At 37.1% G+C, this 15799-nt stretch overlaps 1 protein-coding gene across 1 annotated transcript in view; it reads right to left on the minus strand.

The window, feature by feature from the left end:
- Nucleotides 1-4655, minus strand: part of SYT14 (synaptotagmin 14) — an 85369-nt gene extending 80714 nt beyond the window's left edge. The window contains exon 1 of the mRNA XM_088147196.1: nt 4457-4655. Within this exon, the coding sequence (XP_088003322.1) occupies nt 4457-4469 (13 nt within the window). The 5' untranslated portion in view covers nt 4470-4655. The remainder of the gene's footprint in view (nt 1-4456) is intronic.
- Nucleotides 4656-15799: the final 11144 nt, after the last annotated feature.

Here is a 15799-nt window from a genome sequence, read left to right on the forward strand (position 1 = left end):
ATTATAAAGATTATGAAAAGTTAAAATACAGAGTTGAAAAAATCTAGGAGTATATTAAATATTAAGAAGTAAAATTTAATTGCAACCAACTTGTTTAGTGAATTCACAATTGATGGCAAAGTGAAAGTAGTAGGTAGTTACATTTTCCTGACTTTAAAAAGGGATAAAGATGGGTACTGTGTTGGAGAAGTAAAAGGAAATTAAACAAGTTCATGAAGAATATTTCTATGAAAACAAAAATGAGAATATTTAAAGCAGTGGCTTTTCCAGTAGTAATATATGACATTGAAAGCTGGATAGGAAGGAAAGAAAAAACAGAGATACAATGATGAGCAAGCAAAAACTCACATACTTTGGTCATGTGATACAAGAGTGCTTAGATAAGATTTTCTCTTTTCTACTCCCTGAAATCTGCCAGCCTTCTTTAGAATTAAATAAGGTTCTACAAAAAGTTTTAAATTCATGATTAATCAGAAAACTGTAATCACAAGTCATGTTTGGAACAGTGCTTATGGGCTCATGTTTTAGACCAGTGATGGCGAACCTTTTGGGCTCAGTGTGTCAAAAATTTGGAAAATGCCTAACTTGACTCTGCTGGCATGCCACCCCCACCCCCAAACGAAAGAGAAACAGTTCTTTATATATTCATTTATTTAAAAAAATACAGTCCAATCATGTGTGGTGCTATGTATTATATAAAGAAACATCAAATAATTACAAAAATGAAATACGAGTAAAACAAACCCAGTTTCTTTGATAACTCAAACAGGGAGAATAGTTGTTGTCGGGTGTTGGTGAATGCTGGTGTGCCACCCAAAATGTTGTGGCATGTCACATTTGACAAGTGTCCCATAGGTTCGCCATCACTGTTTTAGACTCAGCAGATCTTAATACTAGCATGCTGCACCACAGAAACCTGTAAGGATGGGGAGAAACAGATTCAGGATGAATTCTGTCTCAGCTCACAGTGCAGTCCAACAATTTCAAAGCACTTTAATAGGGCTGCCCTTGAAGATCATTAGGAAGCTACAGCTGGTCCGGAATACAGTGACATGAGTGGTTATGGGTACACCTTAGCTCACCCAGGTAACACCTCTGGTCTGGTAACACCAGTCAATTAAACTGGTGCCAGTTAGCTTCTGAATGGAATTAAAAGTGCTGTTGGAATTAAAAGTGTCATCTATACAGCCCTCTATGGCTCAGGAGCTGTTTATCGGCAGGACCACCTCTCTTCAATTATGGCTGCCCATTCTATTATAACTAGTACAGTGGGCCGTATCATTACAATTATGTTATCGTGTAGGACCTCAAAGATGTGTTTTTCTGTGTTTGCACCTGCCCTTTGGGATATTATCTCCTTGCTCCTCCAAAAGCCACATGGCCCTAAATCTGTTGTCATTTAGAAAAGCCCTTAAAATGTTGCTCTTTCACTTTGCGACCCTGCACAGATACTGGGATTTCCCAATATAGTAATCTACATTGGATTTGTTGTCATTTGTTAATTAGTTCAATTGATAAATAAGATCTAGTTATTGGAAGAAATTGAGATTAAATCCTAATACACAAATGAAAAAAAATTTAACATATAATGTTCTAAACACCTTATTTTCTCAGGAAGTAATATAATGAAGTCTTAGCAGGTGGTAGAACCTTGTTGACTTTGTCTGGGCTAAGCAGAGTCAGGGCCAGCTGGTAGTCAAATGGGAGATATCAGGGAAATCATGGCTGCAGGCTGCATACATTGCAAAGTCAAAGAATATCTCAGAAGGCGGCAATGACAATTTATTTCCATACTGTTGCTGAGAAAACAGCAAGAACATGCCTTCATAGTCAACAGGAATTAAGTTCAATTTGAGAGTGTCTTTATCTTTTTAATATAATGGAATTTAATAGTCACAAGAACAACAAATGCACAAAGCTAATAGTTATGCCAACTCAGCACTAAATAATGCAAATGCAAAAACTGAAAAGCAACCACATATAAGAGTTAAACACTCTGTCATGGCAAAAATACTAGATGTTTAATTCCTGAGATAAGGAAAGGAAATGCAGCTTTATGTAACATTTTTACTAAGGTACAGGAGGGGTGGATTTAGTTACTAGCCTTAGTTGTATCTGTGCCACATACAGCATTCCATACTAATGGTAAGGTCAGTGCTGGTCAGTTTCTTTATTTTGACGCATATATCACAATGCAACCAAAACCAAGTTTTGCTCCAAGCACTCTCATGCTGTCCTTTGCAAGCTACAGCTATACGTGCTGTTGCCCACACCAACTAGGAGGTACATGCAATGTATTAACATTACTTTAATGCATAAGATACATCCATAAAAGATATATTCAGAAAAACAATGCAGATGGTAATAGCTGTTACTTAAATTGATCAATATTTATTATTTTTAATGTACTGAGTTGTTACATAATTCCTAAGAACTAATCTCTGTCACAAATCAGAGCCAAGTAGTATCTTACATGTTTACACAATTGGGCAAACTGGATAAGTATCCACATCTCCACTTGTCAACAGACCAAAGAAACTATAGAAACTACCATACAAAAGCCCCATGCTACTATATGAATATTGAAAATCTCCAGTGCGGATTCTATCACAAGCATAATGGTATACACACTAAGGTTTATGGGCCTGATTCAGGTTGTGATCTTCTGCAGTTTGACAAGAATAAACTTAATCAAGCATATCAATACAGTACATAGTTGCAGCCTGTCACTATGCTATATAAGATGAAATATCAATTGTACCACACCACATTTTTTGAAGAATAAAAACAAGGGCACAGAGACTAAAAAAAAAAAAACCAGAATATTTTCAGACAAACTTAGTTTTGGATAGGGCCTGGCTATCTAAGGGACCTCTTATCTCCAGTGGTCTTTGCCTATCCAATTCAGTCAGGCAGGGTCGGTGTGCTCCAGGTCCCATCAATTAAAAATTGTCATTTGGCAGGACCCAGGAGATCCACCTAGTCTGTTGTCATTCCTGCCCTCTGGAATGAGCTCCCACCAGAGATTCATTTGACTCCCATTCTTATGTTGTTTAAGAAAATCAGTAAAGACCTGGTTGTTATCCCAGGCCTTGGGACAGGGTGATTGTGGAGCCCCTGTTTCGTTTAGCTGGTCTGTTTTGTTCTGGTTTTGTTTTGGTATTTTGCTCTTCCAGTTGGTTGCATTTTTTTATATGTTGGTTTTTTAGTTGTAAGCCACCTAGAGTTGTTTGGGAGTTGAGCAGTCTATAAAAAAATAAATTAAATAAATTAAAAATAAGTGAAAAATTCAAATAGATATTAGAAGTGCAAATGCTGTATTTTTCCTGAAGATACCAGTGACATTTTCAACCCATCAGTAGCTTTTATTTCTTTTTTCCAGCTTCTTAAGGTATCAACAAATTAAATATTCAAATTCTACACAAGTTCAAAAGTATATTTCAAAAACTTGGGATAATAAAGACAGACCAATGGCCTATGGAAAAGTAGATGATGTTTGATTTCCTTGTAAATGTTTAGCTTTGAATCACTTGTTAAAAACTCTCACTCAAATGGATGCTGTGTGCTTTTAATAAGAGGCTTATACATATGTTTTCAGAAGGTTTTTCCAATCCTCTAATTCATATAGAATGAAAAGAGAAACAGACTTTGAAAACTTAAAGCCAGGTCTCCAGGAAACAGGCATAAATAAATGAATAAAGAGGAGGAGGAGGAAAGGTGTGGTTGAATACTGCTTTTTCCAAACACAACACATAAACACAGAGCCTTCTTGAATCCTTATTTATTTACCTCAGACTCTTATCACAGCAAAATAAGGACTTACAATAAAGGTTTCAATGAAGAGAAAGAAAGAATGAAAGAAAGATTTATTCTTCTTTACCCAGTTGTTTTCTGTGCGCCTTTAGTCAAAAAAATGCCTTGAGATCTCTGCTGCCTGTGGCATAGGGCTGAAGGGTTGTTATAACTCGCAAAGAAAATGCGAAAGAACGGGGAAAATAGTGACCGTTAGCTACTACTATTCAAGACATTATTCTTATATGTAGCTTTTTAAAAAAAAATCATCTCTGAACATAAGCACATGTTTAGGCAGAGAATAGATAAAACTACCCCCGCCCGGCACAAATAAAAAGATTACTGTAGCGTCCTTGCATACAATTATATCGGGATTGGGGGGGGGGCGCTGATTCTCGCTTTCTGCAGTTATGACAGTGGCAGAGCCTGGCGCCACGGGGAAAAAATAGCGAAGCACCCCCTGCCCCCGTCCCCCGACGATCCCGAAGCTCCCTGTCAAAGAGCCCAGGACCACAAATCAACCGCGCCCTTTTTGTTTATTTGTTGTCTCCCCGCTTCCCCTGAGGGAGCGCCCCTCCGCGCGGGGTCGTCCCTCCCCGTGCCCGCTGCCCAGGTGAAGAGGGGGTTATTCGAGAGGAGAGGAGCCCGTTATTGGCCTACTTACCATCAATCGCCATGATCTTCCAGGTGGGCCGTACCAAGTGGAACGCACGTAGGAGGCGCACACTGTCAGGCACAGCCTGGAAGAAACGGCGGCGGCAGCGGGAGAGACAGCTTCGAAGTGTGGGGGCAGGAGGCAGCACGGGTGGCAGCAAAGTGGAAGCGAAGCGCGCGCGCAGTTAGGGGGGTAAAACTGAGTGGCGCGTGCCGGAGCTGTGGTACTGCGCGTGACTCCTCCTCCCGTCGCTGCCTTCCTTTCTCACAGCTCCGCGCGCCCAGATTCGAAAGTATCGCTGGCTCTTCGTTTTCTTGTTTTTCCGTCCGTACGCAGCGGGGCCTTTGGCGCGGCCTCCCGAACTAACGGTCCTCATCGGCGGCGCCGCCGCTGCGCCAGGACGCTTCCTTGCCCACATCATTCTCCTTCAGTCAAGTGGCTCGGCAGTAAGGATGCTGCAGCTGCTCCGCACGAGCCAAACTCTCCCTTTCAGCCTTGCATCTGGCGCGCGTTGCCTCAGATTTCGCGGGCGTAGCTGTCGTCCTCTACACCTCCCTTGGCTGAGGAAAGAAGCAACAGGCAGATACCGATAACGTCGAAGAAAGCGACGGCTGAATCACTGTTATTTTTAAAAAAAAAACGTTTGCGTATACTTAAGAAGAAACGACATATACATTTTCTATAACTATTATTGACATACATAGTAAGAAGTATAATTATTTTGCCCTCTCAGCCCACTAACTTAAGAATCAACACGATTTTAAACCTTTTAAACACCTGCATACATCGTGCTTGCTGAGTACGCATAAGATAAAACAGGGATCACCTCATTTTAAACCTTGTATGGTACTCTGTTTTTTCAATCCCAGCAGCCTATATGGAACTTTCCAGCTTATAAATGATTAGGACAGGGCACTGAGGACTTTACAAAATAATATTCAACAAAGGGTTGAGGACCTAAATGATAACAACATAGAATGCATATCTTAGAAATACATTTACAAAGCAAGATGTATATTTAAGATTTGTTAACATTAAGATATGAGTCTGTGTTAAACTACAGTTTCTTTAGAAGATAAAAGAGTAATATTCTAAATTAGGAGCAAACTAGAGCCAACAACATTCTTTGCAAGAATCCCAGCAGTTTAAAGACAATGAATGGTTGACCAGAAATTATACACAATCTATTTTTTGCCCCAATTTATAGCCAACATTATGCCCAAATCTTTGCCTACTCTTTGAACAAAGGTTGTTGAAACGGTGTCATCAGAAACTGTAAAGCAAATCAGAATTCAGTTGTACTTCCACATTTAGCTCTGATTTTAGATACCCAGGGTTCTTTTGTGATGGCCAATATTTGTTCAGTGGTTAGCTGCGTCTGAGTCTTTGTGACTTCCTAGACATCCTTTCTCCAGGACTGTGTCAGTAACTGTAAGTTCTTTTAAGTTGGTGCTTGTGTCATAATTGATAGCATCCAGCCACCTTGTTTTCTGACAACCTCTTTTTCAATTGCTTTTTATTTTTTTCAAGCATCAGAGTCTTTTCCAATAATTCTTGCCTTCACATTATGTGCCCAAAATACATAAACTTTAGTTCATTACAGTATTTGTGTTTCTGGTCAGTTTTCTGGTGTTACTGAAAGATTTGTTCTTCTTGTGATCCAAACTGTTTTCTCCAGCACCACTATTCAAAGGCATCTCCTTTTCTCTGATAATCCAGCTTTCACAGCCATATATTATATTTGAGAAAACCATAGTCCTGTTGCAATATACCTTAGCTGTCAAGGTGATGTCTCTACACTTTAATACTTTGTCTTCATTTGTCATAGCCTTTCTCCCAAGTAGCAGATATCTCTATTTCCTGTGAACTTTTCAGCCTGAGAAGATAAAGTCTGTTGTTACTTCAGTTCCATCTCTATCTATTTGCATTGGTTGGCATTGCATGTTGACATAATCTTCTTTTAAAAAAAATATTGAGCAGTAGACTGGCTTTTACACCCTCTTCCTTCACTTTTAACAAAAGGTTCCTTAAGTATTTTTCACTCTGAGCCTTCAAAGTGGGATTATAGGCATATCTATTGTTGTTTCTCCAAACAATTTTAATTCCAATTTCTATTTCATCTAGTCCAGTATTTCTCATAATATGTATTGCATATAAATTAAATAAATAAAGTTACAGCATACAACTTCGGCATATTCTTTTCCCAATTTTGAACCATTTGCTCAATATTCCATTCTAACTGCTGCTTCCTGGTCATCTAATTCTTCAACAGGCAAATAAGGTAACTAGTACAGGCCATGTTTTTAAGGGCTATTCACAATTTATGTGGACCACATAGTCAAAATCAGTAAAGCAAAATGGAGTTTTTGGAATGCCTTCTCCATTATCCTTCAGACAGTGTGTGCATCATTGGAGAAGGAAATGGCAACCACTCTAGTATTCTGCCAAGGAAAATAAGTGGATATTCATAACCAGGCCAGGAGTAGGTTTGCCCAATAAATGCTAAAGCTCCAACTGAATCCATTCTTGGCCACTGTAACACATTACTTAATTATATTCTGTTGAATTTGTTTAAAGTTCTATAATGTGGTTTGTATGGGGAAATGATAGAAACCTTCAGATGATCCAAAATGCTATAGCCAAAATTATTGATGGATGCTGGTTATAAGATCAGCTGAGTGCTTTGTTAAAAACAATTTCACTGGCTAATTATCTGTTTTGGGGAACCACAGAAATGTTGGTTATAACCTATAAAGCCCTAAATATTTTCGAACCCTAACCCAGAATTGTTTTCAGCAGGGGAATTTAATTTATTGATTTGGGAGACAAGAGATTCATGTAAATGATCTCTCAAATATCCACATTCTCTTTGGAGTTTGTGTTGTAAAAGCAACCAGTAGAATGGATTAAACCAGCCATGTTCAGCCTAGCCATGTTCAGCCTAGACGGCAACTTTGGATCTGTGAATAGGAAATTGATTATGGTTGTGAAGGTGTTGAGAGCTAGCCTAGTTACTATTTTTTAGTTAATATATGCTTGAGAGGAAATAATAATTGCTAATGTTCACTACAAGGGAAAAAAACCTACCTGAGAATTATACTAGCTGAGAATTAGGTAGCCTAGAAACCTGATGGGAAATAGGGAACTATTAGAGTATTAATGTAGTGAACCTCTTATCTTATGTTTGATGTGTATAAATACATATTTGTAAATAAACTGTATATCCCAGAAATGCTAATACAGGTAGTACTTGGGTTACAACCATTTGTTCACTAACCATTCAAAGTTATGATGGCCCTGAATGAATGGTACTTATGATGAGTCCTCATAGTTCCAGCCGTTGCAGCATCCCTGTGGTCATATGATCATGATTTCCAGTGTTCTGTGGCAGCTTTCCACAAGCAAAGTCAGTGGAGAAGCCAGTCGGAAGTTGCAGTTGCATGAGGTCCTCCATTAATGACCCATGTAGTCCTTGCTTAATGATGGCAACCAGGACTGCCAGAATTGTCATTGCTAAGCGATGCAGTCATGTGACATTGCACTTTACTACTGTGTTGCCTAGCAATGGCAATTCTGGTCCCAACTGCCATTGTAACCCAAGAACTACCTGTAACCTCCAGTGATCTTCTAAAGGAACTAAACTTTGTGCAAGTGTTGGCATCTTGAAGCTTCTTTGTAACTGCAAGTGAAGTATAGTACTGTATAACAACAAGAATAAAATATGAGATAATTAGCTTGAGTGTGCTATAAAAAGTAAAATGTAGATAAAGTAAAAATTCAGTGATAATGTTGGTATAACCCAAGAATGTAATGCAGACAGAAAGAAGCTCATATATTGATTGACAATGTGTTTATATTTTCTCTTTGTTTATATTATGCAATGCCAAAGAAGGCACAACATATTTTAAGAGAAATATGCTTTGGCGTTATAAAAATAACAGGAATAGCCAAAGCAACCATAATTTCATAATTGGAATAAACTGAAGTATATATTCTTAACCGTCCATGTAAGGAAATAAGGGTCCATGGTATTGTTGCATCATTATATATGATAAGCCCAACAAGCTCAGAACAAAGTTTACAGCTTTTCTACCCCTTATTGACAGCATGTGAATAATTCCTGATTCCACTGAAGTCAATACAGTATCTACTGTATTTTAAATAGTATTTCATGAAAAATATTTCCACCTGGGTGTTTTTACAGCTTTCATTGTTATGATAAAGGGAGTTAGCAGTATGAGAGATAACTGCATTTAAATGGCATATATGCCCGTTCCATTAGACCTGGCAGAATAGGCATGCTCTGGTTCTCATTGGTGAAGCAGTATCACCTGGTGAACCCCAGGAAGTATGCCTTTTCTGTCATGGTGTCTGTCTTGTGGAACACCCTCCCACCTGAGATATGGATGGCCCTGATCCTGTTGGTCTTTTAGAAAGCTGTGAAACCCTTCCCCAGGCACTGGGGCCAGGATGCTGATGGAGCTCTGACATGGGTGTGGTTTTGTTTGATATGTTGGTAATGTAATTTTTAGGGGCCGCAACCCAGTTTCTTTTAAACTGGATTTATATAGTTTACTTATGTTTTATTTCTGTTTGCTGCCTAAAGTTTCTTGGATAGATGGGTGGCTATATACATTTGTTGAATACATAAATAAATGTCTGTTGGACTTACATTTGTGTCATATGATGAACTGCAATCACATGACTGGACATTAGTAAATTTATTTAGGGAATGAAAAATCAGAAAAATGACATTGTATTTGCCTGGAGTGCCTAGCCTGAGAGCACATGAGGCAAAAGTTGCTGAAGAGAATGTAAGGTCTCAGAAAGCAAGGCTTTGTAACAGGAGGAAGCTGAATTTTACAGGACCTGAGACAGCTCCATGTGAATGTTTAAACAAGTCAGACTGCTTAGACAAAGTACAAATACAGTGTAGCTGTGATGGCTATGAACGAAAAATCAAATTTATCTTAGAGCAAAGCCTGAATAACAATAAAAAAATAGCATACACATTTTTGAATTCTTGGGAATCCTTTATTAAGTAAGTTAGGTAAATAGAGGAGAACTGGGTGCCCAGTATTGAAGCCATGGAGTCTGCAAAGTCACAGAGCACTTCCAAACCACATAGTTCCTACTCCCAATCCCTGACAAAGCAATTTGAATCCAGCCTGTGATCTTCTTCATTTCTGTTGATATCAAACACCGTCATAGGAAACCATGAGCAATCAGTATTCACCTTCAATGGAAAAATAGCCCTTCCCAGTCAAGCCACCATGAATTCTGGAATAATAAAAAAAAATCTCACTCCAAAACAAAGAAAAGGGAAGTAAAATGAATAAATTGCTAACAATCCCAGCTGTATGTCCAATATATTTTATTTATTTATTTGCTAAGAGTTATATCTTGCCCAGCTTCAGGAAATCTGGATGGGTAACTTCCAAATAAAACCAATAAGCTCTTAAAGAGTGAGGTCTTTACTGCTCTATAGAAAGATAGGACTGGAGGGAGGACATGTGGATTTCAGGGAGAAATTTCATCTGCAAAACAAAATTCTGAGTAGTTGCTTTGAGGCAAAACATTTTGGCTGCAAAGATGACATCCCATGGCAAGCTATGATAAAGAAATCATGGCCTAGCTTCAAACACAGACAAAGAGTTCTAGAGCAGTGCAAGAGCCCATATGAAAGCGACTATAATCCTGACACAAAGTCCTGACAATCTATTATATGGCTCCAGCCCTGGTTATCTCCGAGACCACCCACTCCAAAGTGAATCTGTACTTTTGATAAAGATCTTAGAGGTTCTGCTGAGAGTTCCATTGATAGGCTGTCTTAATAGTGGTACTTTCTTATGAAACAGATTGCCCTCATATATAAGAACTACCTCCTTTGTAATGAGTTTCCATAAATAAGTATGGCTTTAAGAGAGACCATTTGGAAGATGTTAGATTTCAGTATCTATTCTGTTACTCAGTGCCATTATAATTTATATTGTTCATTACTATTGTGTTTTTTTAAAACCTCTGGTTTTTCTTTGTATGCTGCTCTGAACTGGTATTAGAATAGTATAGAAATGTTATTAATTATTATAACTTCCAAATTAATCTCTAACTGGCACCGTTTTGGTTTCATATTGCACCTAGACCTCTTTGGACTGCTGTTATGAAGAACAGACCAGTCTTATATTTTTTTATGATATAAAATCCAACGGATACTCAGCACTCTATCTTTTGGCAAAATATATAGATTACTTGTAAGTAGAAAATGGAGGCAGAAAGAAACTGGAATGTTTTTACATTAGTGAACTGGCAAATATTTATGTATAGTTATATGGTATTAGATTTTTTTTTAAAAAAAAATTTGGAATCATTTGGGCAATAACCTTAGTTATTATTTTCAATAAAAGCTCGTAAGGTTGTATTGAACAACTATTTAAGTAATAACAATTGTTTCATCCAGTTCAAAACGAGCACTTTAAGACTATACACTGTTATTAGACATTGGATAATGAGTCATCCACACAGATATTCCACATAGACAGCTACATCTCAGTTACAGTGCCGTACATCTACCTGAACTTTATTAACCTTATCCATGTGTTGTAATTATTTCTGTCATCATAAAGCTACTGTATGTGCAAAAATCAAGTATAATAGATGATCCCATATAATGCAGTTCCATAAGTTTAAGAAGGAAAGCTAAGTGAGACCCAGAAAGGAGAGGTTGCTTTCCAGATAACATATAATTGTAACATATGGTGTTACTTGGACTGAATATTATCTTTATTGAATATTATCCTTATTTGGAGAAAATGTATAAAGCAGCTTAGAAACAGGGATGCTATGCATTTGATCCTATATCATCAATTCTAAAAGAACAACAGTAGTTACATTTGTAAATATATCAGTCATCCATCCAGGTTTATGAAAGTATGGTCTAGTGGCAAGTACTCTTGCAAAAAGTAAGGAATCCAAGTCTCTCAGAACAGAAACTTGGCAGTCTTTTTCTCATCTGCAACATACTATCTCTGCATTCTTTGCACTAATGATATATATAGCAAACAGAGAAAGCTACATATACAGCAATTTTCTTGTCTTGTCCATCTAATTTGGCCTTCTCCAACCTGGCCTAACCTTAATTGCTAGACTTCAGCTTCCATCTGTGGGCAGATGTTAGTGGGAGTTGTACTCCAGCAGAACAGGAAAGTAATCAGCCTGGGAGAAAGTAATCTAATCTAGTACCATCTGCCCTAATATGTAGTAATTCTAGATACCCAGGCAGAAATCATTTCTGACAATTACTATTTGATCTTTCTTGTCCCTTACTATAGAATTATTTGAAATTGATGCTGTTGTGTTATTAAAGGCAATGGTATTTCACATGCAAAGTTCTGATAGGGCAATACATTCTAGTCTTAACCATTTCCATGAACACCGAAATCTGAACTTTGTCTTCCAAGAAGTACATTATGACAGATCACACCAACCAGGCCCTGCACATCAGCTAGACAAGAAGCTCTGGTAGTTTGCTTTGTCCTTTCTTCATCTACTACAGTTGAAATCAACCTAAGACAAACCACCAACCGGAGATGAGACCAGTTCTCTTGAACCTTCATTCACTTCCCTCCCCCCCGCTTTTTTTTCCTATTGGATCTTGAGTCTGTGGTCAAAAACTGTCCTAATGTTTCATTATCTAGACGGGGATAAGGAATAAATAATAAGAGCTGAATAATAATGCTTGGATTAAAAGAGAGAGACAAGTTTTATAAGAACAGGAACAAAACTGAGTGAAATTTTATGCTGGAGAGATACTTTCCTCATTTCTTATTCATGTGTATTTAATTTGGGGAAAATTGAAAATAATTCCAAAAAAGTATTCCATAAATAAGAAACACATAATTTCTGCTCTTCCAAACTGATTGCAGCTTGACAGCAAGAATTATCATGCTAACTTTAGCACTAGGCTTATTGAGCCCCCAAAAGGCTGTTACATCACTAGTGGACTCCATTCAACTTAATGGGTCACAATCTTGTTTGAAGGTTAAAAGAAGTGGTATTAATAAATGATATTAAGCAGTTTCACTGAGAAGCCAAATCAAATGCATCTGCAAAACTGTGATAAAATTTGTGTTTAAAATCTGATTTAAAAAGCTCTCCAAAAGCTTGCTAAGAAATCATCAATCTAATAGTATGTGGACAAAAAAATATACATTAAAATTTATTGCACAATTAGATTCACAAATAGATATTTCTTGAAACAAGTGTTTTTTTCCAACAATTATTTTGAAAACATAGTATTCAAGAGCTTGATCCTAAAAAAAACCCTTTAACATTTAAGTATGTTACCTGTAATATATCTTGTATGGAATCTCTTCATTCTGTAAGTTGCCTAGAAACTGCTAAATTATTTATAACCTTTTTTCCTCTTTGGCACTGTGTTTATTTTCTAGAAGACAACTAGGATGGCATTGGCAGCTGGGCTCACAAATAGGTATCGTTTTGTTTTTCCCAGAAAGTAATTATTGTTTTCAACCTTTGAAAATGCTTATATTATGAAGTCTGTCCTTTTTAAAAGATTTTCCTTTACACTTAAATATTCTCCATTTGATAACCAAAAGGAAAAAAATAGCTGAAATCAGAACTTTTCCAATCTTTACAATATAAAGTGTGTGTATTTGTGAGTGGGTGGATGGTGGATGTATTCACACACTTCTCAAAAGTCCAGCTTTTACACTTTGCACAGAGAACTTTTCATGACATTTGAGTGCCATGCAGTAGTTGTGGGAGGAAGCATATTATTGTAGCTCTATAGGGGAAAGATTATGGTGCTTAAAAGTAAAGGCTTCCTGTTGGGCTCCATTTCCATCCCCCTTCAACTCTTTATTTATGCACAGAGAGGAAAAAGTATTAAATATCAGTAAGTGGAGTTCTGTCCTTACATCCCACTGAGCATGTAAAGAAAGGCAGAATTGTTTAATCAGCAGGCAAAGAAAAACATTTTTAATGAACAAAAATACATCCAAATCTTTTTCAGCCTTTAAACCGCAGGTCCAAGATAGCAATGGAATAATTATTAAACCTGCAAAAAGTTTAACAAAGTGATCCTAAATGATATAAGTTGCCAAACAACAGATACAATAATTGTCTTTCTTCAATCTCCTTTTTTCATTTTATTCCAAACATGCCTTTGTTGTTAGGAGTCAGCTTTTAAATTTAAAACAGAGATATAATCTGAGACCATAAGATTGCGTGTGGCCCTGAAAAGCCACCAAATCCTTACTAGAAATTACTAGCGAATTGTAATATGTAATATAGTAGAAAGAAGGAATTATTCAGTTTGTTCACAGCAATCTCATTACATTTAACTGAATTTAAATATAATTAGATTTACGTTTTGAAATAAATGTATTTCAGTTTTTGTCCTGGGCCCACTCACTTCTTTCGCTTGACCATGTCTACTTTCTAGACTATGATATCCATTATGTGTCATGCTTCTCAACAAAATCTGACCTAGAAAACCCAGGGCCAAATAATAATAGAGATCATCATTCTGAGAGGCAGCATCTAGGTATCAGCCTAGATGTAGACAGCCAGAAAGCTCCAAACTTATTTTTAACACACTAAAGCCATCAGTTGTTTTTCATTACACCAAGATCTTCAGAACAATATTAAGAAGGATACTGTTGTCACACTCACTCCATATATAAAAGTAGTGGAAGAAATATAGGCATAATATAAGAGTCTAATAAATCATTCCAAGGTCCACATCTAGATCTGGTTCTCCAGGTGTATGCTGGGAACACATCCCCTGGTCTTTTCCTTCTAGTAATTATTGGGTTCACTATTTTTGAATATGAAGCTTCCATAGCTGCTGTTAAAACTGTCCTTGAAAAGTTCTAATTTCTTTTGAATCTATCCAAAATATCTTACCTTGCAGTGGAAAATTCTAAGTTAAACCAAGAGATGTAATTTGTCTGTCAATCTTTTATTGTTATTTATGTTTGTATATGTTTATATGTTGACCACTACTTCTAGAGAAAGAGAAAAAACATTGTTTCATGCTATTTCATAACCTCTGATGTGGAACTCACTTTCTTTCCTATGCTGAAAAGCCCTCAAAAGCTGTTGCTAGCTTTTCTGTGAAGTGATTGTATTCAGTTTTATTACCTTTTCATATATAAATTCATATTGTTCTGCCCATCCCAGGCCTTTTATAGATTTTGTATCTAAAGTTCACCTTATTTTATTTTCTCCATCCCATCAACTTTTTGATATATCCACTAGACATATGTCCTCTTTTAGGGTAAATGCATTCATTTTTCTCAGCTTCGAGATTTCTGGCATTGAGATATAAAGACGTCTGCACTGCATCCCTCTTCAGATGCAGTTTTTGTTTTTGTATAACACAGAGAATGTCAAAGAAGTCATTAGAAAGATTAGCACTTTTACCCAAAATAAAACTCAAGAACATTTATTCTTATGAGTTTGGTTGGTTTTTGCAGATGTTTTGTTACCTGACTAGGTAACATCTCCAGTGCTAGAAAGGACTGGGGTTTGCTCTCTGTTTATATATAGTAGCTTGCCCTGTCAGTGTTGGTGGTATGCTGTTTTCTCTTTGGTAGTTCCTTAATTAGGCTGTTGTTTACTGCTTGACTGTTTGTCTGGTGTTAATCCTGGTGTTAATCCCTGCTTATCTGGGTATTGATTGCTGGGAGGAGGTGTTCTGGTCTTTTTGTTTCCTTCTTAGCATTTTTATTGTCTCTTTTGAATGGTGTGTATATATTGTTTATGTGCCTGTTGATGGCTGATTTGTCTGAATACCAAGCTTCCAGGAATTCCCTCAAGTTTTTGGATTTAGCTTGGTCTAGGATGCTGACAGTTTCCCAGTTTCTTAACTATGGTTGAGTCTGTCCATGTGTTGTGAGATTAAGGCATTTTCATTATGTCTTCTGACTACTAGTCAGAAAAAAAAATGAAATCACTTTGATCTATTAATGTCTCTTTAGCATCCTGTTTTCAAAATACTGCTCTTCTGACTGCTAGTTGGTATTCATGGATGCGCTCTGCTAGTCTTCTGCCTGTCTGTCCTACATAGTGTTTATTATAGTCCTTACACTGTATGTTGTTGACTCCTGTTTTTTTCTTCTTGGGCTTTTGATTTACTTAAGATGTATTGGAGGGCTTTAGTTGGTTTGTGTGCTACGGTGATGCCATGTGGTTGTAATAGTCTGTTGGTCATTTCTGAGACGTTTCTGATGTATGGCAGTGTAATCCTTTTCATAGCTTGTGTTGGTTGTGCTGTAGTGGGTTGTGTGGTCAAACACTTTTTGATAAAGTTGCATGGGTATCCATTTT

This window comes from Python bivittatus, unplaced genomic scaffold (assembly GCF_059951505.1).
Source record: "Python bivittatus isolate LINGU-HERP-01145 unplaced genomic scaffold, Pbiv_v1 ctg000020_np1212, whole genome shotgun sequence".
Taxonomy (NCBI): Eukaryota; Metazoa; Chordata; class Lepidosauria; order Squamata; family Pythonidae; genus Python; species Python bivittatus.